General features: G+C 44.0%; 2 protein-coding genes across 2 annotated transcripts in view; one reads left to right on the top strand and one right to left on the bottom strand.

Annotated features, from left to right (window-relative positions):
* Positions 1-2,770: 2,770 nt before the first annotated feature.
* On the bottom strand, positions 2,771-6,306 carry nop16 (NOP16 nucleolar protein homolog (yeast)). Its single transcript, XM_062406622.1, has 5 exons — positions 6,082-6,306; positions 5,236-5,344; positions 4,034-4,100; positions 3,668-3,774; positions 2,771-3,466 (listed from the first exon to the last, which is right to left on the bottom strand). The coding sequence occupies exons 1-5, from the start codon at positions 6,186-6,188 to the stop codon at positions 3,323-3,325; spliced, it is 534 nt and encodes a 177-aa protein (XP_062262606.1). The 5' UTR covers positions 6,189-6,306; the 3' UTR covers positions 2,771-3,322.
* A 1,524-nt stretch (positions 6,307-7,830) lies between these two features.
* Positions 7,831-13,454, top strand: part of grk6 (G protein-coupled receptor kinase 6) — a 28,419-nt gene continuing 22,795 nt past the window's right edge. Inside the window, exons 1-2 of the mRNA XM_062405990.1 lie at positions 7,831-8,037; positions 11,042-11,137. Of these exons, the coding sequence (XP_062261974.1) occupies positions 7,986-8,037; positions 11,042-11,137 (148 nt within the window). The 5' untranslated portion in view covers positions 7,831-7,985. The remainder of the gene's footprint in view (positions 8,038-11,041; positions 11,138-13,454) is intronic.

Genomic DNA, 13,454 nt, shown 5'->3' with positions numbered 1-13,454 from the left:
TTTTCTTGGTTCCCAGTTTCTCAGAATGAGACGTCAGCAGAACTGAGCAGAACCTCTGGGTGTCCAGGTCCGAGTCCCCGGGGCCCGAAGCTGCAGCAGCTCAGTGAAGCATCTGATTCTTCACGGAGGCTTTTCTGAGATCTGAGGGATTTAACTGATATTTTCTTTCCTTCAACTCTTCCATGACTGTGACATGTTCTCACAGCACAATGTGGATTTCACGTGTTTTTAATTGTTTGCCCACAGTTCAGTCACAGAGCAGAATGTAGAAACCAGTAACACGTCAGTGGTTTTCAAATCTTCTTCAGATGAACTGGACTCAGATCACTTCAGATGTTTGTGAATCAAAACCCTGTGATGAGCAGGAACATGTATTCCTTCTGATGTCGTGTTGCAGAGGTGGAGCTGGGTTTCCAGTGGATCAGTTATGTAAAGGAAACTGTGGCAAATTCATTTATGATTGTTTCTGTTCTCTTTTAAACGTGAAGCTGCAGTTTCCATCAAATTAAGTCTCAATGTGTTTTCTTCTAATAATCTGCAACGTGAGAATCTCCCTGAGACCAGAGGAGTTGATCTGAAAACAACCGGTGGATCTGTAACATGTCGGCTGACGGAGCACGACAACGCACACGTCTACGCACACGTCAACGCACACGTCAACACACACATCGATATGAAACCGAGTGAGACCTTGTTCTGTCGACAGTTCCTCCATCAGGAGGTTATTGTTTCAGCGGAGACATGTTGGTGAGACCAAGAGACCTCGGAGCTGGAAGACAGAAGTTTGTCGTCTTCATCTGAAGCTGTGGAGCGTCCACGTGATAAAGTTGAGAACCAAATGGAGCTCAATTAAAGGTTCTGACTCCTCAGATGAGTTCAGAACATGAACTGTAAATAAAGATGGACGCCATGAACGCTTCTCAAAGGTGAAGCCAAACCATCTTGATCGCCCCCTAGTGGCAGATGGGACAAACTAAAATGAAGTAGATGTTAAATAATTTATGTACAGGAATTTGTCAAAGATGGTTTCTGTCTAATCACAGACTGAATTGCTGGGAGAGGTTATGGCTAAGTTTTTTACAGAGAGAGAAAGTGGAGACACATCCTCCATCTTTATTTACTCACTGATCGTCTTTAACCCCTTGTAGACGAATGTCGCGAATTTGCCTCAAACCCCATTCCGGTCTTAATGCCGCCGAGGTGACGATTGTGCCTGATAGTGCAAATACTACACATACCAAGGAAGGTATTGGATGCACTCTGCCGCCATCTAGTGGTCGGAGTGGAAAATATATATATAAGCCCCTTGGGACTGTGCAGCAAAGTTACTTTGAGGTATTAAGCTGTATTTGAAATACTGTGATGATGGAACAGCAATGAATGTACAGGAACATATGCTGTTATTCAATTTCAAGCAAAAGCAGCAACAATATCTACATAACAGAGACTGGAAAATGTAGGTTATGCTCTATTATGCCTAATGTCGCTATTTGCCTCATACCTTAATTTCATATCTATTGTATATGATATATTGAAATTAACAATCTCCTATTAATTAAGCATCTGTATGACAGCCAAAAACACAAATATTTTTTTTATATAACTGGATATTAATTCAGGCATTAAGGGGTTAAATAGTCGTAAGTAAAAATGGAGTTTGATCCTCAAGCTATTTATAATCTGGACTCATAAAATAACCTCGGGGTGATTGATCAGAAGGAACGTTCCTGCTTTGAATGTCAATTGAATGAAAATCCAATTGGACTAGTTTTAAAAACTGAGGTTTCACGTTACAGCGTCGGATTAAAACCCTTCAAGTCAACGTTTCCTGGCTCCGTGTGTTTTTCCAGTGGAAGAGTCTAGAACAGCAGAACCGGTCGTAACCTCACGAACTGAACCTTCAGTCGTCTCAGGGGTTAAATTCTCTCCTGATGAAGGTTCCAGGTCAAACGAGCGACTGAGCAGGAACTTCCTGTTCAGAGGAACGAGGCTGGAGATGATTAACAGGTCACAGGGTCACTGCAGCAGGTTCAGGTCAAACTGAGGCGACGGGACAGTAAAGATAAAGTTCTGTAGAAAACTGATCATCACGTCAGCCTGGGTGTGTTCCTGTTACCAGAGGAGAAGAACACATGAGGATCCTGACTCCATCTTTCTTTGCTCTGACACCAAAACCATTTTCAAACCTACTGTGGATTTGTCCTCTGGGTTCAACATATATATTTAATTAAAGGAATCAGTAGTTAAATACGTCAATGTTATCATTTAGTAAAAAGTATGTTTAGTATTGGGGTAGACTGACTTTCCTTATTCTCTAAAGCAGAGGTCTTCAACAAGGGGTCCGCGACGGTACTGCAGGGGGGTCGCGACATTTTTGGTTGAGATAATTATATTTTTTATAATTTTCTCCAACCAATTTTTTCCCCACAAATTTAAATGACTTAAATTGCATCCAACATATTGTGAGGCTGATCTGTCCAAGGTTAGATAAGTTGTGTGCGACCCATCAGGGTCCAACATCTCACTAATGTGGGAGTATGTGTGCCGTCCACAGATGGCTTGAGGATTCACTGTCTCTTCTACATGTTTAAAATAAAAACATGAATCTGTGAATTACTTTAATAGCTCAGTGGTGTATGCAAGATGTATGTTTATAAATGGCAGTGGCATGGCCACCCTGTACCTTGCACATGTTTTAATTAAAAACATGAACATATGAACCCGTGAAATATTTGAATAGTTTAGTATTGAATGCACAATAGCAGGATAGTTATGTTTATACATGGCACTAGGCCCAGTTTAATATAAAACACAATTTTATAGAATATCTCCAGCAGTTTGGGGGTCCTTGGCCTGAGAAACATTGAAGACCCCTGAACTAAAGCATATAATTGGGTTCAGAACTCATTCACACAAACAAACCTGTTTAACTGTTTTGACATGTTCTGCTTTTTTTATCCGGAGAAGATTTCAACACAAATATTCACTGTTGCTGTACAAACTGTGATTCCCCCTGAAGATCTGAAACCGGTCCTGTAACAGTTTGATGAAGAGGAGAAGGAATCTGCTGACGATACATTAAAATAGATCTCGGCCACGTTTCACATTCAGAACACAGAGTTTAGAGAAAGTTCCTGTAAAGAGGAAGAAAAAACTCAAAACACAGGAAGGAACAGATCCAGAGAGAAACGTCTCCCCGCTGTCCTCGTCTGTGGATTCCGCCTCAGTCTGAATGTTCCCTCTGCACTCGGACAAGGTTCGATTCCCGTCTCGTCCGGATGCAGAGTAAGATTTCAAGTCCGGAACAGGGTGCACACGCCCCCTACTGGGCCATCGGCTCCGGGGCGGCCAGCGAGCGGAGGAAGGCGTCGTAGTGCTGCGAGTGGCAGCGCTTGTACTCGTTGATCTTCCTCTTGATCTGCTTGGGCGTGTCCTGGTAGTAGTTCTTCTCGTCTCGGGCCATCGCCTGCAGGGACCAACAAACACGAGAGTCTGTGTGACGCTGACCAATGTGACCCGCTCGACAATCAGTGGAATATGATTTCTTTTTCCATATTTTCTTACTCTGAATTTCATAAAAGTCATAGAATCTTCAGACTCAAACCTCTGTCTGAATCTGGACTCCATCACGTTACCAGCAGGACTCACTGCAGCTTCGTGCTCTCACCTTGAAGTTGTCCTTGTGCTCTCGGACCATGTACTGAACGTACTCGATTAGGTCGGACGATAACGTCTTCACACTTTTCTCTGGACGATTCGCCTGCTCCTCCAGTTCTGTTCAAACAACACAAATCAGGACTTTGAGAAAACAGGCGACACAAATAGAAAATGACTGATTGAACTCAAATCGTCCCAGAGACAAAAGTTTCTTTATATTTGTACTTCTTCTTTTTGAAGCAACGCTATGTGACCTTCGCTGAGCAACAGCGCCCCCTCAGGCCACAGCTGGTAAGTAGAGCTGAGGACAGATTGTGTCTTCTTCACTGTTGCCTTTTGACAGACAGCAAAGACATGAGGTATTTGAAGAACTCACGGTTGAGGACGTAGGGTTTGGTGACGATGCTGACGGGAGCTTTCGTCTCTCTGTCTCGACCGAGGAGCTGCAAACACAAACACACGATGAAGGTCAGGGGAGGTCGTCAGTGGGTCGGGATTCTGGAGTCATGTCAAGTCACAGGTGGGACATGTGGTTTTTTTATTCCGGCACCGACGCTCGACAAAGGATTTATCATTTATGTGCCGGCAGGAAACAGATAGAATGAGAAAAGAGAATATTTACAGTGTAATGCAACAGAGAGGCCGGGTCAAATATGAAATAATAAATAATCCCTGTCTCAGTTCAGCCTGATGAAAGCAGAAGCTGATTCGAGTTGGTGTATTTTAGTTCTTTAGGCCTTTTACATTTACCAGTGACTCTTCATGACTTTAGTTTGGAACTAAGTGTTTGACATGTTTACCAGGAGCACCGGTGGCTGGAGGGAAACCAGTAGAGCTCATGCTTCATTTGCTCTTAAGGAAAAATGGTTTTGATCAAAAAAGGTATTAAAAAATTAAATGTCAGCGTTTCACACAGAATGAATTCTAAAGCAATAACGGGTTCCACGTGAGAGAAAGAGCAACTGAAACTATGACGTCGGACTGGACAGTAAAACTTTTATAGACCATAATCTTTACAGTTTGTGGGTTTGAAGTACAATTCACGGTTACTTCTCTGGTTATTTCCCATTGGCTAGAAAGGGTTTTGTTTCTAACCAGTTGTGTATGAATGTGTTGAAATGACTTTAAACTTCACCTCAAACTCTGGTGTTGTTTTAATGTGTGTGTGTGTGTGTGTGTGTGTTTAAAAGAATTCATCTGGTGTCCTGTTTGATAATTGACACTCTGCTGCCACCTGCAGGTACAAACAAGAACTACAGAATACAACACAAATGCACTGCTCTCAAAACTGATTTTTAATTTCCAGCTTTGTTTAAAAACAAAAAACTGAATTAAATCAAAACATAATCGAGCTGCAGTGTCCTACACCTAATGTAAATAATGACTGAATCAAAATGTAAAATGAAGTTGTGTGACTGCAGTGTAAATTAGAGGGAAGCGTCAGAACCCAGCAGCTTGGATAAAGAGAGTGTTGATAAGTCCCTGGAGCCTTTAAGGAACTGGGATTTAAACTCAACATGTCCAGAGGACCTCTGGTTAAAGACGTGTCTTGAGGTCGTGACCCCAGCGCTCACTTACACTCGGCTTCTGAAGCGGCAGCGACCGGTTCGGATCGAAGGCCAGACCCATGTCCTGCAGGTTCCTGGACACCGACTTCTTATCGTCCCACGCGTTCCGGATCTGTCGACTGAGACAACGACAGCGTTAAGGACAGGACCCCGAGGACGGTTAAGAAAATATGAACATGAAATATCATCTATCCAGTAAGAGGATTAACTTAACCAGGGTCTGAGAAAGGTTAATGTTAACCCAGGTTAGTGACAGTTTCAGTTCAATGGGGGTGGTGGCATGTTTGAATTAGACCCGGGTCTGCTGCAGGTTCCGGTTACACGTCAGTTAAACCAGATTTAAGTTAACCCAGGTCAGTTCAAGTTAAACCGGGTCTGTGACATGTTCAAGTTAACCCAGGTTAGTGACACTTGTGGTTAGTAGCATAATTCAATTAAACCCGAGTAAATCTGGGTCTACAGCCGGTCACACTTCAATTAACCCAGGTCTAGGTTAACCTGGGTCTAGGTTGACCCTGGTCTAAGTTGACCCGGGCCTAGGTTGGCCCAGGTCAGTAACATGGTTACGTTAACCAGAGTCTAGGTTGGCCTTGGTCAGTAACATGGTTAAGTTAACCTGGGTCTAGGTTGGCACAGGTCAGTAACATGGTTACGTTAACCCGGGTCTAGGTTGGCCTTGGTCAGTAACATGGTCAATTTGACCCGGGTCAGTAACACGGCTACGTTAACCCTTAGCTGTGGTGTTGAAATGATCACGTGAGTTTAACGCACATGTTTAAAAACAGAACCCCAGTGTTTTGTCCCAATCTCCCAGCATGCCCCGCGTTAGCATCCAGTAGCTAGCATGCTAACTCACTCGTCTATGGTCGGGTTGCACTTCTTGAGGAACTTCTTCTTCATCTTCTTCCGGTTCGCGTTGTAGTCGAACTTCTTCCTCTTGCCCGCTTGCTTCGCTTTCGGCATCTTCGCGTCTTCGTGAGTTTCTCGGTTTTTCTCGGTTTGTGTTTTTCTTCGTTAGATTTTCTAACACGGAGGAAACAACGTGAGGCTGCAGCAGGAAACACGTGGTTTACTTCCTGCCATGTGACCTCAGACACTTCCGCTTTTCCCCTCACATTTTCTGTTATTTGTTTTACTTTTTAATTTTGTCCTTCGCTGTGTATGTACGACACAATACATATGTAAACACGGAATAAATAAATACAATCATACATTTACAAACACTTGATTTAAATATATATGTATTAGCTCATTTACATGAAGACTCATCAGTGATATGTAATGAATAAAGTTAATGAATTGTATTTTGTTATCTTCTTTGTATTTGTGACACAAACATCTTGTTGAATTATTCACCTTCACTCTGAAACATCTGCAGTAGCTGCTTGTGTCCTCCAGGGGTCAGACTGACGTAATAATAAAGCATCACATGCTTCACTTTGATCATTCTGGAAAACTCTACAGAAAGCTGGAAATCAAGTGAAGTATGAAATACTTCATTTCTGCAGATTCTCTTAAACTTCATCAGGTTTTGTGTTTTTCTTTAGAATCCAGCATGAATCAAGATATAGATTATAATCGTTGATTTAAAATAGCAATGGATATAAAAACAGTGCTTCCTGTCACCTCAAAGTTTTAGTTTGACAAGTGTTTTGGTTTTCATGGTAGCAAACATCTGTTGAGCAGCAGCAGCAGCAGCAGACAGATGTTTTCAGGGTGAACATCTGTGTGTGTGAAGGATGTGGGAGAAAGGAGTAGAAACTGATTGTGAAAGAGCAGAGCCATTAACAGGCTCATTTAAATAACCAGTATAATGGTAAAAAGGGAAACTATAAAACTGTAGTGACTGATTTTTCAGTCACACAACAAACTGGTCGATATCTGCTTCCAGCCTCTGAGCTGCTGTCGTCAGTGATGATGACAGAACAGAGAAGATCCTTCTTAATGGAGCTTTGATGCTCCATGGTGGAGTCTTCATCGATCTGTGCAGAGGAAGAGGAGACACGAGCAGCCATTGATTTCCTGTTTCCAACAGATTGATATGAACATGAACACATCAGAGGAATCAGATTCACAACACATCGATTTAAATATTCTCAACCTACGTCATGGCCGGACTCAGATCAGGCAGACGGGCACATGTTTATCAGATCAATCAGTTATAGAGAAATCAATGGAATATTAAAGTCACAGTACATGGATTTAACTCTGCTGCAGCTTTAACTTCACAGTATTATTATTATTTCATATTAATAATAATCTAAACTTATGTGAAATATGTTAAATATCTTGACACTGTTATAACTAACAAACAGAGCATACAACTATTTTATTTTATAGTATACAAATCCAAATACTGGCATCCAGATATCATAGTTATAAAGGTTATAACAAATACTTGTTAACCATAGCAAGTGGAAAGGAGAGAGAGAGAGAGAGAGAGAGAGAGAGAGAGAGAGAGAGAGAGAGAGAGAGAGAGAGAGAGAGAGGGAGGGGGGGGGGGAGAGAGAGAGACAGAGACAGAGAGAGGAGGAAGGGGAGGGGGAGAACAAGGAGGAGGGTAAAGAGGAGGGGGGGGCGGAGTGTCATGCTCGGGATCGGACCTCAGAGCCTCAGACGGTGAGTTGGATTCTTCCTCCTCGGCAGGGCGGCGGCAGGCGGCGGGTGGAGCTTACAGGGAGGACCGGCTGGGACTGAAGCCGCCGCGGGGGACCAGGAGCCCGGTGCGCTGCTGCCGCTGTGACCGCTGACAGCCTGGACATGGAGCTGGAGAACATCGTGGCCAACACGGTGCTGCTGAAGGCTCGGGAAGGTAAGGATGGAGACCACTCCTCTGGGTCCCGGTACCGGAGCGACGAGCCGGTACCGGGGGTCCAGCGGACACAGTGAACCGCTCCATGTTCGATACCAACAGGTCCTAACATCCTTCTCTGCACCGAACTCCTTCTACTCCTACAACTCTCGCTCCTTCAGGTGTTCTGCTTCCTCCCGGAGATTCAACACAACTTACAAACCGCCAGAACACAAACACAACTTTCTAACAAACTCTGAACAATTCGGCGTAAAAGTCGTTTCGGTAAATTCCTTAAATCCTCAAATCTCGACCTTCCTTGTTGATGTCGCCCGTGATACAGCGTGAATAACGCGTTGTATTTATCTTTGAGGAAGTTCTGTTTAAAGTGGCGGAGGGGACGAGGAGCCAGAAGAGTTTATGGTTGTTAAATATTGATTTTAATTAATAATAGGGTTATTATTGAAGCCGAAATAAAGAGCATCTCCTGGGCTCCTGTGAACTGATCTGTGATCTGTGTACAGTGAACAGACACAGAGGAAAGCAGAGGGTAAAGTCAAATCTACAGGTTGTTAGGTGGAGTTCTGCTGAACGTAGGCTGTGGGGATGAGGAGCTAGCAGGTGATTATGAGGAACAACAGTTGGCTGGATGATGCCAAATTAAAGAGCAGCTCCCGGGCTCCTGTGACCCGCTGTGGGACTCCTGTACAGTGAACAGGCACGGAGGGAACCGGGGGGGGGGGAATTAAATCCACCGTTTTTCAAAGGGAGTCTGGTGCTCGGTCTGACTCCAGGTCCGGAGGAGGCTCCCCGCTGGTGTTGCAGCATCGTTCTGTCGAAACAGGATGTTGAGGCAGAGCAGCTGTTGCACTGAAGTGTGTGTGTGTGTGTGTGTGTGTGTGTGTGTGTGTGTGTGTGTGTGTGTGTGTGTGTGTGTGTGTGTGTGTGTGTGTGTGTGTGTGTGTGTGTGTGTGTGTGTGTGTGTGTGTGTGAGAGAGAGACGTTTACACTCACACCTGTCTGAACAGTGTGGGATCAGTTGTTGTGAGGAGCAGGAGACAGAGGTTGTGGTGACTCATCATCTTCCTGATCTGCAGACAGACACTGTTAAGGGTTAGGCTAACCCTAACCCTAACCCTGTTATCTGATTTATGGAGACTTATAAAAACCCTCTGTGAAAAGACTTTGGCTCCAACGTGCCGACAACTTGCGACAAGGATTATATGGGTGTAAAATATTTACTTTAATGAACAATTATTTATTGGCCGATGCCAGATGAAAGAGTTTGTACTGCTGTGTGCATCATGTTCAGGGAAATAGAGACTGGCTTCTACGTGACTAACAACAACAAAGTACTAGTTTGTAGTAACTGAACATACTTAAGACATATTAAGGCCTAATATTCAGATTACTATTCAGATAGTCTTTTTAAGACCCTGGAGAAACCTGGGTTTAGACCTTTGGCTCCAGATTGACAACATGAAACAAGAATTTGAATCTGGATTAATCTGATGATAGAATATCTTCTATGTAAACATGTGTAAATGAGCACGAATGTACCCAGATAAGCTTCATTTGCATATTCAAACATAGATTTTGCCGGAAGCTTGTAATACAAATATAAATCCGCAGGGAAAGTTTTTGTGTAATAAGTATTAATTAAACATGTTACCGTATTCCCCTGTAGTGTTATAACCATAGACTGTAAATAAAGATGGGCGGCTCGTCTCCACTTCCACGATCCAGAAATGAAACCAAGGATCTGGGAATCGAACGGTGTCATCTTGTGCATTTAGAGTCTTTGCAGTTGTGATTGATGGAGCCACCAGGGGGCGATCAAGAGGATTTGGCTTCAGTTTTTTGAAGCTGTCATGTTTTCTTATTGTTTTTAGTTAGGTTTATTGACTTTTAGTTCCTTTTCAAGTTTAAGAGTTGTTTAAACTTTTCCCTTTTTGCTTTAAGCCGTTTAAGTTGATGTATTTCAAGGTTCCTCTTCTCACTTTGACAGTTTGGTCCCAAACCGAAGATCTCACGTTCACTCAAATGAGAAACATCAGCTGGAAATAAACAGAACATGTTGTGTTAACTTAGCCTGGTGTGATGTTGTGTTACGTTTTTGTTGACTGGAGTGTCGTCGACCCTGCGTCACTGATTCATTCCTCTGATTCAGCAAAACATTAGTCTTCTCGTTTTCTCTGTCATCGATTAACTTCCCTGCGATTCTGTTCCCTGGATATAAACAAAACATCTCGTTTGCATCGTGCCTGCGTCGTTAATCATTTTTGGATTTGAGCTGCTGCAGCTACCGAGTCCTATTTGCATTGCAAATCCTGGATCTGTGCTCGCCAGACAGGTGGGACAACCAGTGGGACAACTAGTGGGACAACCAGTGGGACAACCAGTGGGACAGTGTCCACGCCGGTCTCGACTGATCCTGCTCTGAGGTCAGCAGGTCCCAGGGCTGATGAGTCTCTGCTCAGAGTCTGAAGGACAAGCAGCAGAATCTGAATGAAGGGACGGTGGAGGTTTGAGGTCTTCTGAGTGAAACTATAATCAATACATATATTAATTATTAAACAGAGGTCAAAGATTCATGGCTGGTTTTGTGTTCAAATCCCCGGCTGCTACCCAGCAGTGTTGTGTTATCGTCCGCCATTTGACTCCTCCATTCCCAACACAACTGTGTGTTTTATGCCAATTTAGTTTACATTGTTGTTTAATCTGTATATGATTATTATAATTCGTACAATAAATCGTTGTTGTGATGAAATACATTTGTGTTAACGTCACGAGGAGTGAATCGACTTGTCACACGCACACAAACACACAACATGCACGATGGTAGCCTCATTATTCTGATCCTGAACTAGAACCGTGTTTGTTGGAATGCATAAATAAATCATTTATATATTTATGGGATATTGTTCCTCAGGTGAGAGACTCGTCCTCACACCTGAAGATCTGTTCACCCCCCCCCCCCCCCCCCCCCCCCCCCCAGTTTAAATCAAAGCTGTTTGTTTTGCAGGAGGCGGCGGAAACAGAAAAGGAAAAAGCAAGAAATGGAAACAGATGCTGCAGTATCCCCACATCAGTTTGTGTGAAGAGCTGCGACAGACCATAGGTAAGAAAACAGTCTTAGCACAGATTACATGTTCTCCACATGTTCTCCAGCATGTTCTCCAGCATGCTCTCCAACATGTTCTCCAACATGTTGAGTGACTGTGGAGCTGGTGGTAGCCATGTTGATTTGGTTGTTGCTGTGTCTGAAGAGCCCCTCAGTGAGAACACATCAGCAGACCTTGGATCAGCAGGATCCGTGTGTTCAGGCTGGAAGAGGCTCGAGTGGGAGAAGGCACATCTGTAAAAAGCATCACAGCTGCTGGAGTGAACCGGTCGGACGTAGAGAGACTGTAACTGCTGACAACTCATTGACTGACGTCCGTGTCGTTGTCCATCTGAAGAGACAAACACAAAACCGTCTACACACACTGACAGGACTCAACTGATCTTTCAGTGATGACAACAGGATGTGATGACTCCTGACGTTCACCTCACTCACGAGAGCAAAAACATGAACACTCAACAATGTCTGTTCCTCAAGATCTTTATGGAACGAATGAGAAACCCTTGAATGTACCTTCTATCAGACGGGCTTGTAATTAGACGTTGAGTAGAACACAACACACATGGCCTTAGCGTGTCTGAGCTGCTCCAGCTTGTGGCTCTGATCAGTCACCACAACGAGAACATCCACTGAGCACCATCAGTACAAAGAGTCTCTGCAAACCGTGCTGGACACAAGTGACGCTCTGTTTCAGAACCATTTCTCATGCTCAACGTTTACCCACCCGTGATCCTCTCACAGACAAGCAGCTGGATCGTCCTGACGTGACTCCTCTCACATCAAGCTGCTTGTTGACGGCTCTGCACCAGGGCCAGAGAACACTTCAGGAAGCCGTGCTCAAGTGACACCTCAGAGGAAACTGTGGCCCGTGCAGAAAGAGGAAGTCGACTGTTGGTGATTTTCTGTTTCTACCCGCAGTAGAGTTGGTTTCGAGTTGAATAAAGATCCCACCTCTGAAAGACTGAATTCAAACCGAGGGATTCTAAATAATTCATTGACGAAGGCAGTTGGTGGGTTTGAATAACAGAATGTGCTTAGGTCACGTGTGGAACTCGTGATTGACACTGAGCAAGGCTACAACCTCCGACTCGTGAGCAGGTGTGACACTGGAGCTGTTTTCTGTTTCCCGTCTGGATGTTCTCTGGAGTTTGTGTTTCTCATGTGAAGAAGCAGCAGCAGACTCTCCGGGTCACACGTCCACTCGCTCTCGCTGCCTCCTCTCCAGACATGTTACGACGGGGCTGCAGGAAAAGTTCCAGAAAACGTCCAGAGCAGCTGACGTGGTGATTCTCTCACTCAGCCCCTCCAGAAAACGTTTAGGCCTGTAAGCATGTCGAGAGATGGATGCTGCTCTACTTTAAGATCCCCCAGCCAGAAACCACGTCCTGCAGCAGAGAACACTTTTATACATCGTTAAGTTTTATAGTGACGACAACTGTGTGTGATGTGTGCACATGAGAGGACTATCAGCTGCACAGACATGATGACAGATTGAATCGATTTGTAATCTTCTAGTCTTCGGAGTGCACACACTGACAGAGCGTCAGAAGATTCCAGAGACATGACATCTCACAGAAACTCCCCAGATCTTCTTCTTCTGTTATTTTATGGTGGTTGGCAAACTGCAGCAGAAGAACAGAGACAGAGGAGGACCCACGTGTTGTGTTGTGTTCTGCAGCAGAAACCAAACCGTGGACGAGTTGTATTGTTGTTTAAAGTGACAGTTGTACAAGTACACAACTTCCGCGGGCAGTGTGTCGAAACCTTTGAAGAGGAAGCTGATAAATCAGATTTATGAAGCGTTTAAAGTCCTTCAGGTCGTTTGTTTCCTTTATTGCATTTCACTCTTAAAGAAAAAGAAAACAACGGCTCCTGTGCTGCTCAGATCGCCAGATGTTTGTTTTTCATACATGATTCACACACACCAGTGTCATGTTTCACAGGATGGGACGGGTTAGGGTTAGGGTTGAGGACGAGAGTTTGTCAAACTACACAAGAAGCTCCTGACTGTCGCCTGGTTGGTTTGTGAGTCTGTGGAAGCTCGGCCATCGTTTGGTGTAAAGACCTGGAAGCTGAAACCAGCAGTTTGATTCTGGTTCAGGCTCCAGAGCGTCCTGCAGCAGCTGGACTCTGGTTTCAACTGGTCAACATCAGTGCTTCTAAATGTTGTGACAGCAGCCGAGTGATGTGTGATTTGTAAATCGCGGATTTAAGTTATATTAAAATTAAAATAATATGACATGAGGATGTTAATTGATCACTTTTTAAAGTACAAAACTACTCAAGTTTATTTTGTATTGGACGTTTCTCTTAT

This window comes from Platichthys flesus, chromosome 15 (genome assembly GCF_949316205.1).
Source record: "Platichthys flesus chromosome 15, fPlaFle2.1, whole genome shotgun sequence".
NCBI classification, from domain to species: domain Eukaryota; kingdom Metazoa; phylum Chordata; class Actinopteri; order Pleuronectiformes; family Pleuronectidae; genus Platichthys; species Platichthys flesus.
Note: the sequence above shows the minus strand (reverse complement) of the source record. Positions and strands in the feature narration are given on the sequence as shown.